Source organism: Spea bombifrons, chromosome 3, assembly GCF_027358695.1.
Source record: "Spea bombifrons isolate aSpeBom1 chromosome 3, aSpeBom1.2.pri, whole genome shotgun sequence".
In the NCBI taxonomy this organism is placed as follows: Eukaryota; Metazoa; Chordata; class Amphibia; order Anura; family Pelobatidae; genus Spea; species Spea bombifrons.
In genome coordinates, this window is record NC_071089.1 from 89,969,083 (window position 1) to 89,991,192 (window position 22,110).

The 22,110-nt window shown below is 42.0% G+C and overlaps 1 protein-coding gene across 1 annotated transcript; it reads right to left on the reverse strand.

The window, feature by feature from the left end:
- Positions 1-1,371: 1,371 nt before the first annotated feature.
- Positions 1,372-19,734, reverse strand: SEC62 (SEC62 homolog, preprotein translocation factor). The gene is made up of 8 exons (XM_053458504.1): positions 19,628-19,734; positions 13,324-13,432; positions 12,589-12,694; positions 9,342-9,546; positions 7,232-7,324; positions 6,664-6,724; positions 6,094-6,213; positions 1,372-2,861 (listed from the first exon to the last, which is right to left on the reverse strand). The coding sequence occupies exons 1-8, from the start codon at positions 19,661-19,663 to the stop codon at positions 2,383-2,385; spliced, it is 1,209 nt and encodes a 402-aa protein (XP_053314479.1). The 5' UTR covers positions 19,664-19,734; the 3' UTR covers positions 1,372-2,382.
- Positions 19,735-22,110: the final 2,376 nt, after the last annotated feature.

Below are 22,110 nucleotides of genomic sequence, written 5' to 3' on the forward strand. Positions count from 1 at the left end.
CTGAAATTCTAAGACGCCTACGACTAAAGTCCCTTATGTCTCTTCTAAACAATATCTACTTTACACCCAATTTTTTTTTTTTTTTTAAAAAAAGAGAATTTGTGCGCTTACTTTCTGCCTCTTCACGATCTTGTGTGTCCAAAATAAAGAATAAAAGAAAAAAGTGCTTTTAGAAGTGGCGTCTCCCCCAAAAATCACAGTACACTGTACATCCCCAAAATAAATGACTCCGGTACATGTAGACAGAAATATTTTGTCACCTTTATATTTAATAAGCATAGTTTTACTTATACTTACATACATGGAATGTTGGCACAAAACTAGGCTGTGAAAACATCTTTATCCCTCAAAGATTTTCCGAGGAATTAAGGGCTTTCTTTTCTTGATATTAAATGGATGAAACCACCTGTTTTAAAACACACCAATATATTGGCCACAACCCGCAGGCCTTTTCAACTTTAAGTTTATAACTTAGATCTGAACATCCATCATCTAAATTAGCAATTATGAAGCCAGTGGCTTTATAGCAGTTTTTAACTTTAAAGTTTCCCAATCCACTTTCTGGCAGAAAATCCAGAACAAAGATGATCTGGGACTCAAGCGGACATGAATGGTATAAATCGGCATTATCTGTAAGCCCACCAACGGATAAGAAGCCACAAGTAGCAGCCCCTATCGTTAATCCTTTATTAGAAATATACACTTTCACATGCAGTGTTGCATACGTATGGATGTAGTAATATTCTTTTGGGACATGTTGATTAAGTACACCATCCCACTAGCAGTCAACTTAGTGAATGGATTGTACAGGGGGACTATCTATAACTGCTTCATTAAGAACATACCTCCACATCCTACATTCAGGAGCAAGCCTGCATATAAGTATCATATATATGTCAATTTACATATGCCAATTATGCCTGACAAACATTTGCAACAAGCATTGATATTACAGTTTATTGAATTACATCCACCTTGGAGGTTTGCAATATTTTTTTTCTTTTTTTGTGTTTTTTTTCCTTCAGTTTGCAAAACTGTACAGTACACTTCAGGACATGTTTTAAAGGTGCACACACTCTGACGAACGCCATAAAAATTCTCACTTCTTTTCCAGGTCACTTTTCAAAATGACAATGTTTGAAGTCAGCCCTTAAAACCACCCTCGGCTTGCCTTCTATCCTGGCCCACAAGGTGACATTCGTTTATACACATAACAGCTACATGTACTAAACTGCAGGGTGGTGGAAAAGGGAACACAGCACAGAGCATTCAAGAGCAATCTGACTGGTCATCATCCACTCCTGTGACATCACTATAGACCGACCATGAGTACAGAAAACGGTGTTCAACAAATTATTCTAGAAACGTAAGTTGAGTAAATGCACCCTTTAATCCTCTACCTGCCATAAGGTGATTTTCCAGGCAGAAAGATTGTTCATTTGGTTAGATCAAGAGAAGGCATGAGAATGATTACGTTGAAAGTGCCTTGGCTTTAAACTTAAATACAAGTCCAGGTTCTTATTACTCCTAACTACTGCTTACATGGCAGAGAACAAAGTACCATCAATACTAGAAAAATACACAGTACTTTTTCAGTATTACTACTGACTAAAGATGGCATCTTAACTGTTAGAAGGGAAGGGTTAACAATATTTAAAGATTGCATTAAAAAAAAATCTACTTTTCACTACACATAATGGACAGACATAATATAGGACTACATGTTATAAGGGATCATCAAAATCATTAAAAAGAACACTTTTGTGGATCATAAATATAGAGAGTAAAGGATTTTCTCCAACAATAAATGTTACTTTGCTGTCGGAAGGATTCTGGAACACAAAGACAGGATCTAGAAGCTAGAAAGGAGCTCTTTAAAAATATATATTTTATAAACCGATTGCATTATTTTGCTACAACTGAGAGCTGCTGAGGCTTTCGAATAAGCTTTCTGAAATGAAGAGACCTATTGCAATAGTATGCACCAGACCGGCAGCAATGTATGTGTGCATCATGTAGACGTCAGACTGCCAGAATCTAACCCCACACAGCATGGATTTCAGGGCTGGATCACGTTATTCTACACTGGAGTATGGCAAATTTCAGAAAGTTAGAAGTGGGGGAAGGGGGCATCATGAATATGTACCACTTAGTTTTGGACTTTGCACTGTACAAGTGGGCAGACTGCACAAACTTCCATTAAAAGCACATTTTCCTTTTTCTTGAAGAGTGTTTTTAATTGCCTAACGAATTTGATGATCCCTAAAAGATCCTGCATATAAGAGAGAAGACAGTGAAGAAAGTGTGTTATGTTTTGGTGATCACTCCACAGAAAAATCCATTCATTTGCACATCAACTGTCACATTGCTGCGTCTGCGTAATTACGATTTTTCACATAAAGGTGTCGATTCGTTTGTTTCCTCGTTTTCATTATCTTCCTCCTCGCAATCACCTTCATCCGTTTCCTGCTCAAGTTCCTCTTTTGTAATCATTTCAAAGTCGTTCCCATTTCCACTGCTGTGCTGCGAGCCCTCATCTTCTCTCCTATCGCTGTCCGTGTCAGACTGCCGCTCTGCTCCAGAGCCTTCTGTTCCTGACCCCTCCGCTGCTTCGGCTTTCCTGTCTTCTTCGTCTTCCTTTTTCTCGCTGTCAGATTTGTCCTCGTTATCAGATTTCACAGACTTTTTGCCATCTGACTTCTCGTCTTTCTTCTGGTCAGCCTTTGGTCCTTTGTACTCATGTGTATAAAGTGGTCGGAAGGAGTCGATGAAACCTACATCTGCAGTCAGGTTGGGCAGGAACCAGAAATGATGTCTTCCCCCAGTCAAGAGCCAAATGATGAGGAAGAGAATGCACCTTGCTAAGAGCAGAATATACACAAGATATTACAAAAAAAGAAAGCATACAAAGGAAATCTTAGTCAATGGACCCTGTAGTTAATCACACTGCAAAAAGTAACAAGCATAAGAACTAGGTAGTTATTAGAATCTATCATTAAAGTAACGATTACCAAAATTCAGCTTGACTTAACAAAAGTCACCCTTAACAAAAGCTCTGTAAACGGATCAATAAAAACCAGCAACTTGAGAGGTAACTTAAGAAGAAATAATCACGCAGACCATGTTAATTGGAAATTAAGATGATTTTACGCATGGTATACATATAATGTTGGTTCCTTATACATATATAGTATTATTCTTATATTACCGTATATTCCAGCGTATAAGACGACTTTTTAACCCAAAAAAATCTTCTTAAAAGTGGGGGGTCGTCTTATACGCCGGGTACTTACCAAGCCGGAGGTTCCCACGAAGCCACCAATCTCTCTAATCACTACGCTATTGAGGCCGAGCGCAGGCATGCCGTCATGTCCCGGCGCCCGGCTTTAATTGCCGGCACGTAGTGATGAGGGAGCAGGGAAGCCGAGGTCTGAAGTGCCAGACCTCGGGCTTCCCGAGGTCTGGCACTTCAGACCTCGGCTTCCCTGCTCTCTAATCACCATGCGCCGGCTATTGATGCCGAGCGCAGGGATGATGTCATGTCCCGGCGCTCGGCATCAATAGCCGGCGCCTAGTGATTAGAGAGCAGGGAAGCCGAGGTCTGAAGTGCCAGACCTCGGGCTCCCACAACTGGATGGAAGAAAGAAGACAGAAGATAAGGTAAGAGATGGGGAGAAAGGGGGGAGAAATATATATATATATACACATATATATACACACTGGTGTGTGTGTGTATATATATATACATACGTGTGTGTGTGTGTATATATATATATATATATATATATATATATATACACTAGGGCTGCAACTAACGATTATTTTCATAATCGATTAGTTGGCCGATTATTTTGTCGATTAATCGATTAATCGGATAAAAAAAATGAATGTACATTTTTCATTTATTTAAAATAATTTAATAAACAAATGATGTTAAATACAAACAGCAGAATAAAAAAAACTTTGATAAAATGTATTTCTTGTCTTTATTTCCCAACCAGCCCCCCCAATTTATGCACATTTGAGCCCAGGCTTGCCATGCTGCCTCCCAGACATGCCACGCTGCCTCCCACATATGCCACGCTGCCTCCCACATATGCCACTCCACGCTGCCTCCCACATATGCCACTCCACGCTGCCTCCCACATATGCCACTCCTCGCTGCCTCCCACATATGCCACTCCTCGCTGCCTCCCACATATGCCACTCCTCGCTGCCTCCCACATATGCCACTCCTCGCTGCCTCCCACATATGCCACTCCACGCTGCCTCCCACATATGCCACTCCACGCTGCCTCCCACATATGCCACTCCACGCTGCCTCCCACATATGCCACTCCACGCTGCCTCCCACATATGCCACTCCACCCCCACATATGCCACTGTGCCTGATACGCCTTATACCCCCTGATACACCACTCCATCCTCCCCAGACCTGCCACACTGCCTCCCAGACATTCCACGCTGCCCCCAGATATGCCTTATACACCCTGATACACCACTCCGTCCTCCCCAGACATGCCACACTGCCCTCCCCACATATGCCTTATATAATGTATATGCCCTATACCCCCAGATATGTCACTCTGTCCTCCCCAGATATGCCCGATATCTCATAGTCCCCTCAGAGTCACAGACCCGTTCGCATCACACTGACACCATACTTTTATAAATAAATACTGGGTTAATCTTCACGGCCCCCAGGATTTAGATTCCCCTTAGTTTGGCCCCCTTTATCTCTAACTGCACCTTAAGTTAACTTTATTAAATTAATCAAATTAACCCTAAACACCCCATTAACCATAACTACCCTTAAATTAACTCTAAATACCCCATCAAAACAACTACCCTAAATTAACCCTAAACAACCCATTAACCATAACTGCCCCTAAATTAACCCTAAACACCCCATTAACCACAGCATCCCCTAAATTAACCCTAAAGACCCTGTCAACCACAACAGCACCTAAATTAACCCTAAACACACCATTAACCACAACTGCCTCAAATTAACCCCAAACACCCCATTAACCACAGCTGCTCCTAAATTAACCCTAAACACCCCATTAACCATAGCTGCCCCTAAATTAACCCTAAACACCCCATTAACCATAACTGCACCTAAACATCCCATTAACCATAGCTGCCCTTAAACACCCCATTTACCATAGCTGCCCCTAAACACCCCATTTACCATAGCTGCCCCTAAATTAACCCTAAACACTCCATTAAGCATAACTGCCCCTAAATTAACCCCCACCTTCCCTAACTTTCAGTAGCCCAAATATTAATTTTATACTTACAGTTAGAGTGTCACAGCCATGTGGTTCTGGCCTTCTGGGAGAAGGAAGGGACGGGGCCAGTTGTCACAGTGATTACAGGGAGGGACTGGTAAGTAGGAGCTGCTGCTGTGAGTCACTGAAACGGTTTATATAATGAGGGGTATTTTTCAGAGCGTTTGCTCTGAAAAAACCCTCATTTTATAATCGATAATAATCGATTCAACTAATCGATAATGAAATTCGTTGGCAACGAATTTCATTATCGATTATTATCGATTAGTTGTTGCAGCCCTTATATACACACATATATATATATATATATACATATACATGTGTGTGTAAAGGCAGGGGTGTGTGGTGAGGGCAGTGTATAAATGTGTATGTATGGACAGGCATATGTGTAGATATATATATAGATATATATATTATATATGTGTGTGTGTGTGTGTGTGTAAGGGCAGTGCATGTATGTATATGTCAGCAAATCAACCAGCAAATCACCGGTAAGGTACATCGCTTGCCGTGATTGGCTGGTTGTTGTACGCTGGGTAGAGGGGTAGTCTTATACGGCGAGTATAGTCCAAACTCTATATTTGGACTGTAAAAGTTGGGGGTCGTCTTATACGCCGGAATATACGGTAATCTTTATTTTGTGTATTAGAACTGTAGAACTTAGAATTACATACAGTCTGAGTATTGAGTGTCGTGTAGACTTGGGAAACGCGATGTAACGGAAATCATGAGGCTAATACATGACACGGCATTGCAGGCTTCACACTAACACGCACATTTACCTACGAATCATACATACCAACAGCAAGGAGGAGAATACTGGCCACAAAACATCCGGCTCCAACACTTAGATAATAAACCCCAACACGCATTTCAGCAGGCCACAGCGGGAAGAGAGTGGCAGCTATCACTGCGATTACTGTAACAGGGAAACGCCATTAGTACTGAGGTGCACAATATGACGGTTTAGCAGGCAGGGCACTTAACTCGTCACACTGCTAAATTATTATTCAAACATCTGGCTGCAAATATCCTATAGCTACAGAAAACGAATATATGCAAACAAAGTTTATCATCTGCCACTGATCCAATCCCCTTTGTGCTCTAAATATTAGCTGCCCACATGAAATGTAACCTGGAATGACAAATGATGTTCTATGTGCATTTGAAATGCATGCAAAGAATTGAATGCAGATATTGGTGTGTCCTGTAAGAAGCAGCTTGAGGTTACTTTTACACTCCCATTATGTTGGAAAAGCCCACTGATTCGATTATATTAGATTGCCGGGTCCCCAGTCCATGATGCTAAAAGGTCCTCTGCCATCGGCATTGCAATCTTCTACACACAGATGTGTCTGCATTTACTTACCAAGGATGAGGCCCATAGCAAACGTTTTAAAATGTACTGGGTCATATATCCACACATATACCTGAAATATTTTTAAAAACATAGAAATGAAAAGTAGAACAAGCAAAACACAAAGAAAACACAATTACAGATATAACTAAACAAATGTCTTACAAATTTTCACAAAGGTTGTGTTATTCCAAATATGCAGTAAAACTACACCAATACTAAATGTTTATTACAAGGGGACTTTTGTTAGAACCAGATAGAGGCAAAGTTATACTTTTTTAGTACTGGTTTACATATTTTGCTCAGAATCATGCTTTGTTTCCAATAATGACTGCATAGACTGCAAATATGACATATGTTAAGTCACTCAGTTTCAAATCAAATATTAGTGATTCTGTAATGAGCGCTTCAACAAGCTGCTCAGCTCGGAGGGAACCGTGTGGTCATCTGCCGACAAGAAGGGCTGGGTTGGTGCTGGGTACCGCATTATAAATAGGGCAACGCCATATATTTGGCTAACCCCAGTTCAGCTCTTGGTTCTTAGACAAACACAGTACCGCGCTGGCCAATATGGTCGTACCTCGCTACCATCGAGAAAAACTTGATCCTCATGGGGTTCCAACTTAAACTTTCTTTTGGTTTCTTTTTTCTTTGGTGAGCCGGGAGTTTCTTCCTGCAAAAAGGAGGACTGAGTGATTTGTGAATTTAGAGAGCATCTACAAGGTTCCCAAAGGTTGCAAACTTATCTTTAATGAGCACTGTAACTCAGCTTCAGCGAAACAACTACAGAAACAAGAGTTTTGTGCCAGTGTTTGTTCAAATTAACTTTTTGTGAATACTCCAATGACAAGTCATGATTCATAATCTAGATGTTAATCTTTTGGCAAAGATTAAAAGTCTTAAAAGTAAGTGTGATTCCTTTCACAAAGCTCCAGTATAGGGCTGAAACAACTAATCGATAATATCGATAATCGATTATGAAAATCGTTGGCAACGAATTTCATCATCGATTAATCGAATCGATTTTTATCGATTATAAAAAGAGGTTTTTTTTCAGAGCAAATGCTCTGAAAAACTCCTCTCCTTATAATAATCCGATCTCAAACAGAGATCGGATTATAACACCGGAATCCTAGATCCCCCGCAACGCTGCAGGAGACCTGGATTCCCCTCACTGTCGGCCGGTCTCTCACTTCCGTCTCTCTCCCCCTCCCATCTGCCTCCTCCCCCCTCCCATACATCACTCTGCCTCTCTACCCGGCACCGTTACTGACAAGGACTTTCACTGCAGCTTCATAGAAGCCACAGTGTAAGTGAAGTGCAGTAACGGAGGCTGTCTGTGCGATGCAGACACTCACAGGCTGACAGAGAATCATCCTCCGTTACTGCACTTCACTTACACTGTGGCTTCTATGAAGCTGCAGTGTAAGTGAACTGTCAGTAACGGAGCAGGGTAGAGAGGCAGAGCGGTGTATGGGAGGGGGAGGAGTCAGAACGGTGTATGGGAGCCACCCTCCCATACACCACTGTGGCTCCTCCCCCTCCCATACGCCACTCTGTCTCTCTACCCGGCTCCCTTACTGACAGTAACGGAGGCTGTCTGTGCGATGCAGACCCCCACCAGCTGACAGAGAGGATGATTCTCTGTCAGCCTGTGAGTGTCTGCATCGCACAGACAGCCTCCGTTACTGCACTTCACTTACATTGTGGCTTCTATGAAGCTGCAGTGAAAGTCCTTGTCTAGTGAAGATCCGTTGCTGACAGGAGGCAGAGTGGAGTATGGGAGGGGGGGAGGAGGCAGAGTGGAGTATGGGAGGGGGGAGGAGACAGAGTGGAGTATGGGAGCGGGAGGAGGCAGAGTGGAGTATAGGAGGGGGAGGAGCCAGAGTTGTATGGGAGAGGGGAGGAGCCAGAGTGGTTTATGGGAGGGGGGAGGAGGCAGAGTGGGGTATGGGAGGAGGCAGAGTGAAGTATGGGAGGGGGGAGGAGGCAAAGTGGTGTATGGGAGGGGGAGGAGGCAAAGTGATGTGTGGGAGGGGGAGGAGCCAGAGTGGTGTATGGGAGGGGGAGGAGCCAAAGTTGTGTATGGGTGAGTTATAGTGGTGTATGGGGGGTATTATGAATTTCAGGGAATATAGGGGGTATAAGGCATATCGATATTAGGCATATCAGGGGGTCATAAAACATCTGGGGGTAAAAGGTATATCAGGGGGCTCAGTTGCATATCACTGGCATATAAGGAGTATAAGGCATATCAGGGGCACAGTGGCATATCAGGTGGCACAGTGGAATCTGGCATATAAGAGGTATAAGGCATATATGGGGGCAGAGTGGCAAATAAAAAAAATTTAAACAAGGCTTTTTTTCTCATAGTTTTTATTAAATATGAAAAATAGTTAACATATGAATTAATATTTACTAATAACTTTGTATTAAAACCTAGTTTGAGAAACACCGTGTTTGGGTTCTTGTAGCTTTTATTATTATGTCAGTAAAATAAGAAGGTGAATAGAGAGAGGCCATTGCAATAAAGAGATGAAAGTGTAAATTGTACGTTTTTTATTACATTATTTTAAATTTAAAAAAATTGCATTTTTTTATCCGATTAATCGAAAAAATAATCGGCCAACTAATCGATTATTAAAATAATCGTTAGTTGCAGCCCTACTCCAGTATTTTGGTTTTCTTACCTTTTTAGCTTCATCTTTATCAGTATCCTTTTTCTTCTCTTTCTCCTTCTTGGCTTTCTCATCCTTGGATACATCTTTCTTGCTCTTTTTTTCCTCTTCCTTTCCACTGTCATTCTTTCCTTTCTCCTTCTCTTTCTTTAGATCTTTCTCAGGTTTCATCTTTATCACTTTTAATGCGCGGTGGAAAAATTGCTTTTTCAAAAGCCTAAAAAAAAGGTTACAAAAGTTACGATTTATATATATATATATATATATATATATATATATATATATATATATATATATATATATATATATATATATATATATATATATATATATACACACACACACACACACATATATGTATATGTATATGTATATATATAAAAAACTTTCAAGAATCTCTTGAAGCGGCCCTCACAAAGGTGTAGCCATAGGATGAATATGGGACTGCAAGGTCCATTGAGAGGGTTCGATGATCAGTGTCTTGCAATTCCCATTAATTATTGCAGCTAGCGGTATTTTCCACCAACCCAATAGCTATGGGATCCACCACTGTGAATTGCAACCTTGTCAGAGGGCCAGTCCAAAAATCTTCTTGCTGAATTGATCAATTACATTAATGCTACATCGGGCGCAGATACAAGAAAAAAAGGAAAACCTGAATTTTGCTAGGTTTATGCTGTTTTGTAACTACTCTTTAATAATAAGACTGTATTGACAGTTCTCACAGTAGTCATCACATAATCCATGAACACACACTGTGCACTGGCCCCTTAATATCTACTGCTGATAGAAGCATTAAACTCATGGGGTCTGCATACTAAATAAAAAGCATCACTTACTAAATGAAAAGCCACTGATTATAAAATAGACAACTCTAGATGATAAAAATTGTTACTGTTTTAGATGTTAAAACCATTACTGTGGTTAAATGCCATAACCTTGGTCATCCAATAATTATCGTCATCATGCTTATTAAAGAGCTAGCAAAAAATAAAGGCTACAGACATAGGCCAGGTATATGTTGTTGTTTTTTTCAGGTAAAGAAGGGCTTTTGTTCAGATACCTTTTTTTGATCATATTATCTAATTTCCTATAAAAAAAATAAAATATGATGAAAAAAACTGCTAAATAGATTCTACTATGTGTCCTGAGTTCAGAAATACCCAATGTTTTTTCTGCAAGTTATTGGGCAATAAGTACAAGTAGCGTTTTGCTATTTCAAAACAATTTTTTTCCAAATCTGGTCATTCTGCCCCATGTGCTATTTCTGGTATTTGTTTGGGAGGTAAGACGCCACATTTAGGAATTGTGCATTTTTTAACTTGGAACTTTTACATCTGGTCCTACTGCCCCCGTGTCCCAATAGAGCCATCTTTAAAGCTGGCTAATTCAATTCACCCCAAACCATGCCCCAAGGTATTTCAAAGGCTAGTATTTTAACCCTTTCCATGGGTGATATTCTACCACCTGCCTTTGCCAAAGTTTGTGGTAGTAATTTTTTTCACACAAATTGTACTTCGGGTATAAATTTATAGCTCCGGGTATACATCACTATCAAGCAACACCCCAATGTGTGTGTTCAGGAACATCTCCCAAGTACAGTGATACCACCCATGGGTTTGTCTGGTGTTTGGGGGCTAAATTCCACATTTGGGATGTGCGCCCCCCCCCCATTTTGGTCAGTCTGTGCTTATGCCCCATCTTTGAGCCTGGCCACTCCAATTTACCCCATCAAACCATTCCTTTTTCTTTCTTTCTTTTTTTTTTTTTTTTTTTTTTAAATTAGACACCCCTTGGGTATTGGAAAGAGTTAAAGTAAAAGCATTTCAGTGTCAAGATTTTTTGGAAGATAGTGCTAATTTTAGCACTTGCTCATAATAATTAACTTTATTTTTTTATTTTATTTTTTTGGGACTTTTATTTTTTTTATTTTTGCTGGAACTGGATGGTTCCTCTGATGCATAATTATTTTTAAATGTTACCACTTTTTAAAGCTTTTTTATTATTTTTAAAATATTTTACTAGTCACATTGTGATTAAAAAGCAGTACCGGTATTCAACCTGCAAGTGGAGCCAGAGTTCTCAAGGGGGTCTGGAGACCCTCTAGCGAACTTTTCCAACTTTATTTTTTTTTAAAGGATGCGCCGCCATCTTGCGAGTGGCAAAATCATCGAGGCATTACAGCAACACAGTTTAAGTGAAGAAAGTGATCATAGATCACTTTCTAAGCTTGTTTAATCATTGGTCGTTACCTGACCGTTTATGTCTGACGTGGCTGGGCTGTCATTGGGCGTTAAAGGGCAAACATTTTTGCAAATGCGATATTAGGCATTGCTCCTGTTTGCGTGCTACACCTTTACACATAAAGTTATGTTAAGTGTAAACATAGGTCAACATAGCAGTCATTATACCAGTTTTTGAGAAGAAATGTAAACTCTTCCGTTCATTACTGTTCCATTGATTCTTTCTATACACCTACCCTTACACTGCTCCAAGAAACTATTCCTTTGACTCCCACATTTCTCATCTACCTGTTCTGTGGGCACATAAACACATATATTCATATGACTAAACTAAGCTGTAAACCCTAGGTGTCTAACAGTCTATACATTTTTTATGGGAACACGTGACATTTATCTACTCAACTGATGGATTTTCATCACTGATGGATGGGCTTGTGGAACCTGCATTTAAGTTCATGCTCCATAATTTCCTACTGTACATAGAGTCCTCTGGAATCTTAATACAGTGTGTAACGTAGGTAGCAATGTACTCTGTGACCTTAAGCCCAGAGTCCAAAAAGGCCATCAGCTCTGCCCTTACTGTTAGGACAATATTGCCTGCATATATGCATGGTAAGAAGGTATATGATGTTGTATGCCACATATTTGGCATCCGATATAACACAGTATTTGGAAATGTTTGTGTCTGTGTGATAGGTAAATGAACCTAGTCTGTTTAATTTGAAATCACATACTGCGACATGATGCATGTTGGATATTTATAAAAAGGCCATTTTTTAAAGAAATTAGGTTCTATTATGCAAACTACAATCGGTTTATATGGCTGACTTAAAAGACAACAAAAATGTTCAAAACTGATGCAGCAAATTCTGCCCCCAAAAGCTACTCCTACTGGTTTACAGATTTTGCTCAGAATCATGCTTTGTTTCCAATAATGACTGCATAGACTGCAAATATGACATATTTTAAGTCACTCAGTTTCAAACTTAATCTTCACTTCTTCCTACAAAACATACCTATTGCAGAACTCCACCACAGACTCCCTGTTAGTAAACAAGGCTTCTTCTCCTTTCCTTGCCTTTGCCCATTTCGAATCCAGAAGACAGTCCACTGCTTTGGAAGCTGTAAAACAATTATACTTTGAACATTAAAGGTTAAAAGACATTGCATGAGAATAAAAGACTTTGTGATCTTGGTCATTAAGAAAATGACTATTGGATGTAAGTTTTATCGCAGCCTAAGCTGTTGTGATACAAATCTGCAGATCAGTAATTGACGTCACTTTATTACTGGACGTTTACTGTATTTCCACATTGCTTGTGTTCCAATTATATGTTTTTTCTTGCCCAGTCATCTATAGGCACATCTCTGTGGACTAATACCCTTATCTCATGCTCCTAACTACATTCAAGAGTAAGGCCACGTACCCCCATGCAGATTTTTTTTAAATCTATTTTTATAAACAGGGAAACCTAAGGAATTATCCTTTCTTGGCTCATAAAGGAACCGACACGCAAATATTTTATTCTTTGTTAAGCTTGCTCGGTATTTATAAATATATAAATATTACGCCATGAAGTCTGCCACATAGCTTAGCACCATAGTAAATGAATTCTTGATTTGTATTCTTCTGGGCTAGGGAGATCAGAATCGCTGAGTAATGACCAGATTTATAAAAGGTTTATTAATGTAGAATCCTTTCCATTAAAAGGTTAAATTAAACGGACAAAGATGTGAGGGATTGTTCTTACCCACAAAGTAATCAACTCTATGCCCCATCATATTAGTTGATTTCGATGGGCAGTTAAAGCGCAGGTATTTGGCAATAGCCTTCTCATCCTTGGTGGGCTCACCAACTTCCTGCAAGAAGATAAGACAATATGAGTACATCTTTTAAAAAGAAACTACAGCGCTATATAAAACAATAATAATAATAATGGAACCGCCTCTCCCTGGCTTCTCGATTCCTGAAATGTGTCAATCCCTACAGCGACACAAACCCTGAACTTTAAGAGAAATAAAGAAAACTGTCCTAACATTCAGTCATTTTACAATTTATTTTCCAAAACCTGCATCTGGACAAAAACAAAAACAAACAAAAAAAAACTTTAAAATATAACAGCTGATTTGGTTATAAAGTTTTGGTGCATTCAATTAAGTTCAATAATACAAATGATTATATGTTTGTAAATTGGTGCCTATTATTTGGGTACTTGAGCATATTATTTGGGAACACAATCACATCAGCTCATTCTAAAAGGGGTTTCAAAGGAGGACAGCAAATAGGAACGATAGAAAAAAGCTAGAAAAAAAATCTCTGAAGAATGTACGTTTTGCTGGCTGCAAAGTAACCAGGGGATGTTTTGTTCCTAGCGGGCAACACTTAGTGTCATCAAACCACCCACGGTGTATCCAATTCTAAATATGTCCCTCGGACAGACGAAAAGGTAAATATGGTGCTTTTATGTCAAGTTAAGCCGCACAACATTTTTTATTTAAAAAGTTTGAAGAAAAAAAAAAAAAAAAAAAAGATCAAGGGTTAACACTGAAACCATGTAAAAATTAACCTGATACCGAACGTTTGTGTAATCAATAACTAGAGTAGACATCAACAAGCACTTCACCTTCCTATTATTACACTCAATTACACACAGAAAACATTAGAAATAAAGTATTATATCTATACACAATGTACACATACATCAGCGTTTCTATGTATGTTACGCTTCAGTACATCAATGTCACAACATGATCAACCTAACACCACAAGATCTAGAAGAAATCAAAGCCAGTACAGCTGCTGTTCTCAGAAAAGACAAAATGTTTAGGGTAACTTCCCAGGATGTAAAGGCAAAAAAGTTACTAGTAATATATACACAAAAAATATATCTTCAGTATTTATTACCTACAGAAACATTACTTAATAATTACAACCCCAGATGCATCAGCCATAAAACAGGAACAGCCATGATCCTCAAGCCAACGAGGAGCCAACGTTTCCACTGAAACTGGGCTTGAAGAAGCCACTAATTGGCAGGCCTGAGCTGAACGAAAATAAAACGTTACCTCCCAACGGATGATCAGAACCAACACACAGTAACACAACCTTTCCTCTGGGCAGCTAGAGCTTATGTATTTGGATGTCTATAAGTTTGTGTAACCCCCAAAATAAGACCATGCTTTCAATGAGTCCATCCACACAGGAACAAGGTGTATTAGATACGGGTTTAAAGAACGCATAGCATGTGATTTTGTTCGTAAAGGCACACTCCAGCCATCACTTGCATTTGAATGCATATGGCAGCTGTGTGGTCCCTTTACATTTTCACGTTGTCTGTTTCGCAGAATGCACCATATGCATTTACCCTTTCACACCGCTCAAGTAAAAGCTGTGCAAGAGATGCGCTGGGCTTATTATTAAAGCGCCCACAGAGTATTTTAATAAACATACCTCTATCATGGGGGCGTCAGGGATACTAAACCACCCCTTTAACAAAATTGCTCATTAAACCTGTGCATATAGTATGTTATGTTAACAGAGAAGTGTGCCACTAGAGTATACGGGTACTGGTGAGGTGTAACGGTGCCGTGACAGGAGAATGTAGTGGTGCCATCTGCCATACCGATGCCTGGATACACGTGCATTACTGCCCCATTTAAATATTTATCCAATGTACCGTATTTGCTCGATTATAAGACGAGGTTTTTTCCAGAGCAAATGCTCTGAAAAATACCCCTCGTCTTATAATCGGGGTCGTCTTCTAATCAGACCCCAAAAAAATGGCTGGGGCCATGCTGCTTACCGGTCGCGAGCAGCGTCTCTTCCGTTAGAAGCAGGAGGACAGGAAGCTTGTAGCTTCCTCACAGAACTCTATCTCCCCCTCCCTCCTCTGGGGGCGGGGCCAGAGAAGTTGCTGGTACAGCCGGTCCCCTGCAGAAGTCTTCGAGTGAGAGATCTGCAGTTCAGGTAAGGGTTTTTGGGTAAGTATGTGTGATTAATGTGTGAAGTATGTGTGATTAATGGAATGAATGAGTATTTAAATGTTTGTGAATGTGTGTTTGTGTGTGATAGCATGGATGTGTAAGGGGGGTGGGGGTTGTAGCATGGCATAGGGAGGCTGTAATCCCACTACTATCATCCCCAGGTTCCAGCATGTACTGGCTGCCTTGGCTTGATAGGAGTGTGATTGCTGTTAGCAGCAATCACACTCCAAGGCAGCCAGTACATGCTGGGTTAAAAGGCATATCATGGGGCTGAGTGGCATATAGGGGGTTAAAATGCATTTCTGGACCTCCAGAAATGCATTTTAACCCCCTATATGCCACTCAGCCCCATGATATGCATATATACCTCCAGAAATGCATTTTAACCCCCTATATGCCACTCAGCCCCATGATATGCCTTTTAACCCCCTATATGCCAGAGTGGCATATAGGGGTATAAGGCATATCATGGGGCAGAGTGGCAAATAGGGGGGGTATAAAGCATTTCTGGGGGCAGAGTGGCATAACTGGGGGGGGCAGGTTGGCAAATAAAAGGAAATTTAAAAAATATATTTACATGAATTAATATTTACTGGTAAAACTTTTTTTCCTATAGGGTCGTCTTATATTCAGGCTTTTTGTTTTTTTCCTAAATTAATATTTTGATTTTGGGGGGTCGTCTTATAATCGGGGTCGTCTTATAATCGAGCAAATACGGTATTTGTAGTTATATTGCCTAATGCATAAGGTTTATCAGCGTGTCTGCAGCTACTGCTCCCACTGGCTACTTAATCATCTCAGCTACTGCTGAGCCACCAAAACGGAGGATGGACAGAAAATTTTGAAATGAAAAAAAAAATGTAATCCTTTTTCACTATTATTGATAGGTTTACCCAAGGAGATCAATCCAATGATGAATAACAGAATGTATCCCCATTCTCTGGCCCAAAGCCATAGCATTAGATGAAACCACCGCTGGGCCTGTTATATGATCACATAACCAGGCAACAGACCCGTCCAGCTGTTACAGGCTAGCTACTGTCATACGGTAATTACGAGCAAACAAATGCTTTCCCGGATCAAAGATTAGAAAAAATAAAATAAAAAAAAATCATTTTTGGCTTCTGTGACTGCAATAGGACTTTAGTACCTCGGCTGTGTGATGGTAACAGCGCACATCGGCTTGTTGCAGATTTATACACAAATCCACTGACCCACTTTAAGCAAAAAGCCTCCGACACCGGCAAAGGGCCGAGTAATGACTGCCGGTGGCCCCTCTTGCCATACAGTTATTGTTATTTGCGGTTAAAAGTTACTCACACTAAAGTAACAGACGTGTGTTTATTTAACAGTTAATTAAAAGGATAATTTTTTTTTCTCAGGGATCAGCGAGGCCAAATTTCGCTTGGAATTGCTGATTTGTTTTCCCGTCTGCCAGACCAGCAAGACTGCCGGTAGTTGGCAAGATAATTACAATATGTGAGATCAGGCACTGGCAGCACGGTGTCACGCGCTCCCAAAATATTATCTCCGGTGCTTTCGTTCAGGGCTAAACCCCAGCAGCAACCTTTTTTGCTTACCACGGAAAGGGGAGACCGACGGGATTTACGGTTTCATCTCAAATAATTATTTCAAAAAATAGACACAGTTGTCCCTTTAATCTAAAAAGACATATCACCTTATCTTAGCACGAGGACATATTAGTGTAAGTCAGGAGCCAAATTTGAGTGCTAACTTGATATTTTTTTTTCAGAATTTTTTTTCAGACTGCGCACAAACAGGGGTTTATTCACTAAAAGGACAGCTGTGGTTCCAACTCCCCAACCCGATATTCAATAAGAAGGGCCATCACTGGTATTTTTCTTAAAAAGCGAAGGAATGAGTTGGTCCTGTAGAACGTATAATCTACTGAAGAAGTCTCAGTTTTCGGTTTACATTCTATAGGGCCAATCATGCTCTTACTGAAGCAGATGTTCATTAGGGATGGACCTTCATAATGCATAGTAAAGTGAAAGAGTTAAAACAACCTTCACTCCCTTTAGTGAATAAATTAAAGATAATTGGAAAGGCACACAAAGCTAGTACTCTAGATTTAACACTTGTCAAACATGATGGATGGATGGATGGATGGATGGATGGATGGATGGATGGATAGAGCTGCTACGTCTCCATCCTTCTCATGAAGCGATACATTAATATATCTGGTCGGCAGGACACGGCATGACAAGGTGCTGCTAGGCTTTATCCCGATTCCAGCCGCTAGGGTGTGATTGCACAAGAAGCACTAATATTTTCAGGAGGCAGCCACTGTCAAAGTTGTTTAGTACAGATTTACTTGTCTAGCTGAATTATGGGCATCCGCAAAGCAGTGTGGGGATCTCAATTTGTCAACTTTATTACTCATTATGACATGGCATCCCTGGTGGGTCTCTCCTGCATAGAGGACTCTACCCAACCACTCGTGAAGCACGTCACAGGACCTAAAATTGGTGTTACAACTGCAAGCATCTTGCAATTACGGCATCAATCCCCCTCACTGAAACTAAACGAACTGCACTTTGAAGCCCTGAGCAGCGAGTGTCATTAATATCTGGGAGGATGACACTACTATCACCGCATGACATGAGCATCAGTAGCGCACATAATACAGGCTGTAAAGCGTGGATATATGGCTAGCGAAATGATTTGGTGCCACTGGACCTGATGTCTAGAAGAACCAGATTCCCGAATGGATACAATGCAAAGGGTATGTTGCTTTGCTGCCTGTTTTAAACATGTTTCGGGTACCCGAGCCATACACCTCGGTGTTATCCGATCACCGGGACCATGCATGCATTGTGCGGCCGAGCACGGTGTGTATGTTTGAGTGTATGTCAGTGTGGTTACAATCCATATTTAAGTAGCCAGAGATATGTTGTGTGTCGCTCTGCAGCGCATTTCATACCAAGTATCCCATAAATGTTGGAATGCTTTAGTGCAGAGTGAGTCAAATATAAAGATATTCACCTCCTGTAAACGTCTGTCGGCCACAAATACTCTGGACTACCGGAATATTTAAATCTGTGACTCAGGCTAAACCGACAAGTCTTAGTAGACATTAACATAAGGAGTTAACGAACGTGCTCACCTGCACAGAAAACCAACCTATTGTCACAAGAACAATAAGTCTCCACACAATCTAACAATGCAGAGAGTAACCCCATGTACATACTGCGCACATGCTGTGTACAAGGATTCAGTGGGAACTCCACTTATGTATGTTTCCTATATCAATGCAGATTGAGCCGGCACAGCTATGCCCAGGACCCTGTGTACACAAATACAAACACAGATGTATCGTTCCCAGTGTTCTGCACCGGATATCCATACGGTAATACAGGCTTAATGTTACACATCAGTCAGTACACTGATGGAAGTACCGGGTACAGATTACTAATACATGGCATGTATATGTGTATAACCCCCGGGTGTACTGTCAAAAGGGTACATACAGGTTCTGCCTACACAGCTTTGGGGCAAACATACGGTTAAGGCCCGGGGACATAACTATAGCTTTTTCACATGGACACAAGTCGTTGGACACATCAAATCAGGTATTCACACGAGCACAGATGCACCGTATACACTAACACGGTATACGTGACGCAATGAGCCCGGTGTATGTATAGTTTGGGTTACGTTGCTTAGAACACATAACGTACCGGATATAAACAGTACCACGTGCCCCCGGTGCACACACCGACCTTACGGAGGGGGTGCAGCCACGGTATCAGAGACCACCAGGCAGCATTATGGCCGTGTGAAGTGATGCCATTACGCGTAGCTTTATGCGCAGTGAACGCAGGCAGGCTGGGGCCCCTGCTCATACTTTATGCAATGTCGGCATTTCAGCCTCCATTTTCCGGTATACAGAGAGGGGCCACAGAACCCCCCTACTCAAATACCAAGGCGCCCCTGCTGAGGCCATAAGCTCCTCATACACACAAGCCCCCCAGATAAGCATCGGGCTGGGAAAAGCTTGACTCCCAGAGGACAAGGCACATATCACGTAGTCCCTACGGTGACAGTTACCTGGATCCGCTTCTTGTGTCTCCTACGCTCCGCCATGTCTTCCCCCGGCCTGTCTGGTGACGTGGAAGGGGCGGAGCTCGAAGGCGAGCACGAGCGCCAAGGCGCGCGCTCCCGGATGTGAACAGCTGTAGGGGCGGGAGGATGCAGAGTTTACCCTCCGGGTAGCATGAGTTTTTCGCTGCTAACAAATACCATAACCTTTTCTGCGTTTACAACCTGCTTTCTAGCATGGAGGAAAAGGGAGGGAGTTCATGTTACGTATATCCACATAACATACGTGTAACATGTTACATATTTAGGGCTGTACATTGCATAGTACAAGGTGTGGGTAACAAACAGGTAGCCAGTACCCGCAGCGTCTCTCAACCAGACGTTGACTGCTAACCACTAGAGCTGTTGTGGTGTAGCTCAGAGAAAGCAGCCTAGTCTTTTGATTAAGTTGGGCGTAAGTACTTGTACACCATGATCTGTGTTGATCAATGGGAGCAACTTCTGCACATGCACAGGGCATACAAGAAACAAAAACTGCATATACAAGAAACAAAAATACGCATATACAACTTCCGGATGTGCCGGCACCGGAAGTAGGATACAGGTCCCCTGTCCCCTGCACCGATCTGTATCCTAACCCTGCTGCCTGCCCGGCGCCCAGGACTACATCATATGTACATCTGACATATTGAGTGCCACTTCAAATGATGCTATTGTTCATCCACAGCCCCCCAAAATGACGGCATATGAAAGTTACACATGGGCACCTCCAAATTCAGTGCTTCCAGATTTTCGCTGTTGTTGTATAATTATATTTATAGTAATTACCGTATCTGCTCGATTATAAGACAACCCCCCCCCAAATCTGAATATTAATTTAGGAAAAAAAGAAAAAGCCTGAATATAAGACGACCCTATAGGAAAAAAGTTTTACCAGTAAATGTTAATTCATATAAACTATTTTTTTAATAAAAGCTATGATTGAGAAAAATATTTTGGTTTTATTTCCTTCTATTTTCCAACCTGCCCCCCCAGTTATGCACATCTGCCCCAGAAATGCCTTATACTCCCTATATGCCACTGTGCCCCATGATATGCCTTTTAACCCTCTAAATGCCACTGTGCCCTATGATATGCCTTTTAACCCTATATGCCACTGTGCCCCATGATATGCCTTTTGACCCCCTATGTGCCACTCTACCTCCAGAAATGCCTTATACCCCGATATGAGGGTTAAAATGCATACCGTATTGGCTCGGATATAGGCCGCCCCCGTATATAGGCCGCACCCTAAAAGTTTGGTGCTTTTTTAAAGAAAAAGTTTTTTTTCTTTAAAAAAGCACCAAAAAAAAACATGCTGCCACTCTGTCCCCCCCCCCGAGATATGCTGTCGCTGTCCTCCCTCCCCGCGATACGCTGCCGCTGTCCTCCCTCCCCGCGATACGCTGCCGCTGTCCTTCCTCCCCGAGATCCGCTGCCGCTGTCCTCCCTCCCCGAGATCCGCTGCCGCTGTCCTCCTTACCGGAGCAGACTCCCGGGTGTCTTGCGGGGCCGGCGAGGGACATCTACGCAATACGCGTATGCAACTTCCGGTACCGGAAGTTGCATGCGCGTATTGCGTAAATGTCTCCCGCCGGCCCCGCAAGACACCCGGGAGTCTGCTCCGGTAAGTCGGGGGTGGGCAGAGGTAAAACGCTTAGATAACCTCCCGTGCCGGCACCCCCCCCCCGTGGGAAGTGCTGGCAGGGGAGGCTGTCTGAGCGTATCGGGGAGAAGGATGCAGGTCCCCTGCACCGCTGCGGGGGATCTGTATCTTAACCCCGCTGCCTGCCCGGCGCCCGGGACTGCATGTCCCGGGCGTCGGGCGCTAGAGCCCGAAAAAGTGCCAAAAAAGTGCGGCCTATATTCGAGCCAATACGGTATTATGGGGTAGAGTGGCATATAGGGAGTGTAATGGTATGGTGAGGTAGGACCCCAGATGGCGGAGTTAGCCAGGCCAAACAGGAACCAGAAAGTCAGAGAACCAACCGGGTCAGACAGGTAATCAGGATAAGCCAAATCAGAATCCAGAGACGAGGTCAACAAGCCGAATCAATACCAGACGAGCAGGAATCAGGAGCCGAATCAGGAGACAGGAACGAGGTCAAAAAGCCAAGTCAAACCGGAGCAGTAGTCACAATCAATGCGCAAGCAAATAGCAAAATACACCAACCAAGGGTGATCCAGAAGAGAAAGTCCGGGTTTAAATAGGGAGAGGAGGAGGCGTGTCCTGCATGAAGAGGTCACCCGAGGTTATAAAAGCATGTTACAAATGTAACGTGCAATATTAACTTTTGACCACACGGTGGTACCCGTTTACCGAGTGGTCGGCCATGCGGTGAAGACGCCGACCGGGTAGCGGTGGTACTCGCTGCCCGGGAAGCCGCCTGAGGAAGCGTCGTGGGAGCAGCCATGGAGCGGGGCCGGAGAGGCAGGTAAGTCCTTACAGTACC

What these genes read in the sequence shown, in the direction of transcription:
- SEC62 (XM_053458504.1), bottom strand. Translation starts at nt 19,663, where the DNA reads ATGGCGGAGCGTAGGAGACACAAGAAGCGGATCCAG. An exon ending in TAGAGTTGATTACTTTGTGG is followed by an intron (nt 12,695 to 13,323) that starts GTAAGAACAATC and finishes ATTGTTTTACAG; the next exon opens with CTTCCAAAGCAGTGGACTGT. An exon ending in TATTCTCCTCCTTGCTGTTG is followed by an intron (nt 2,862 to 6,093) that starts GTATGTATGATT and finishes TTCTGCTCTTAG; the next exon opens with CAAGGTGCATTCTCTTCCTC.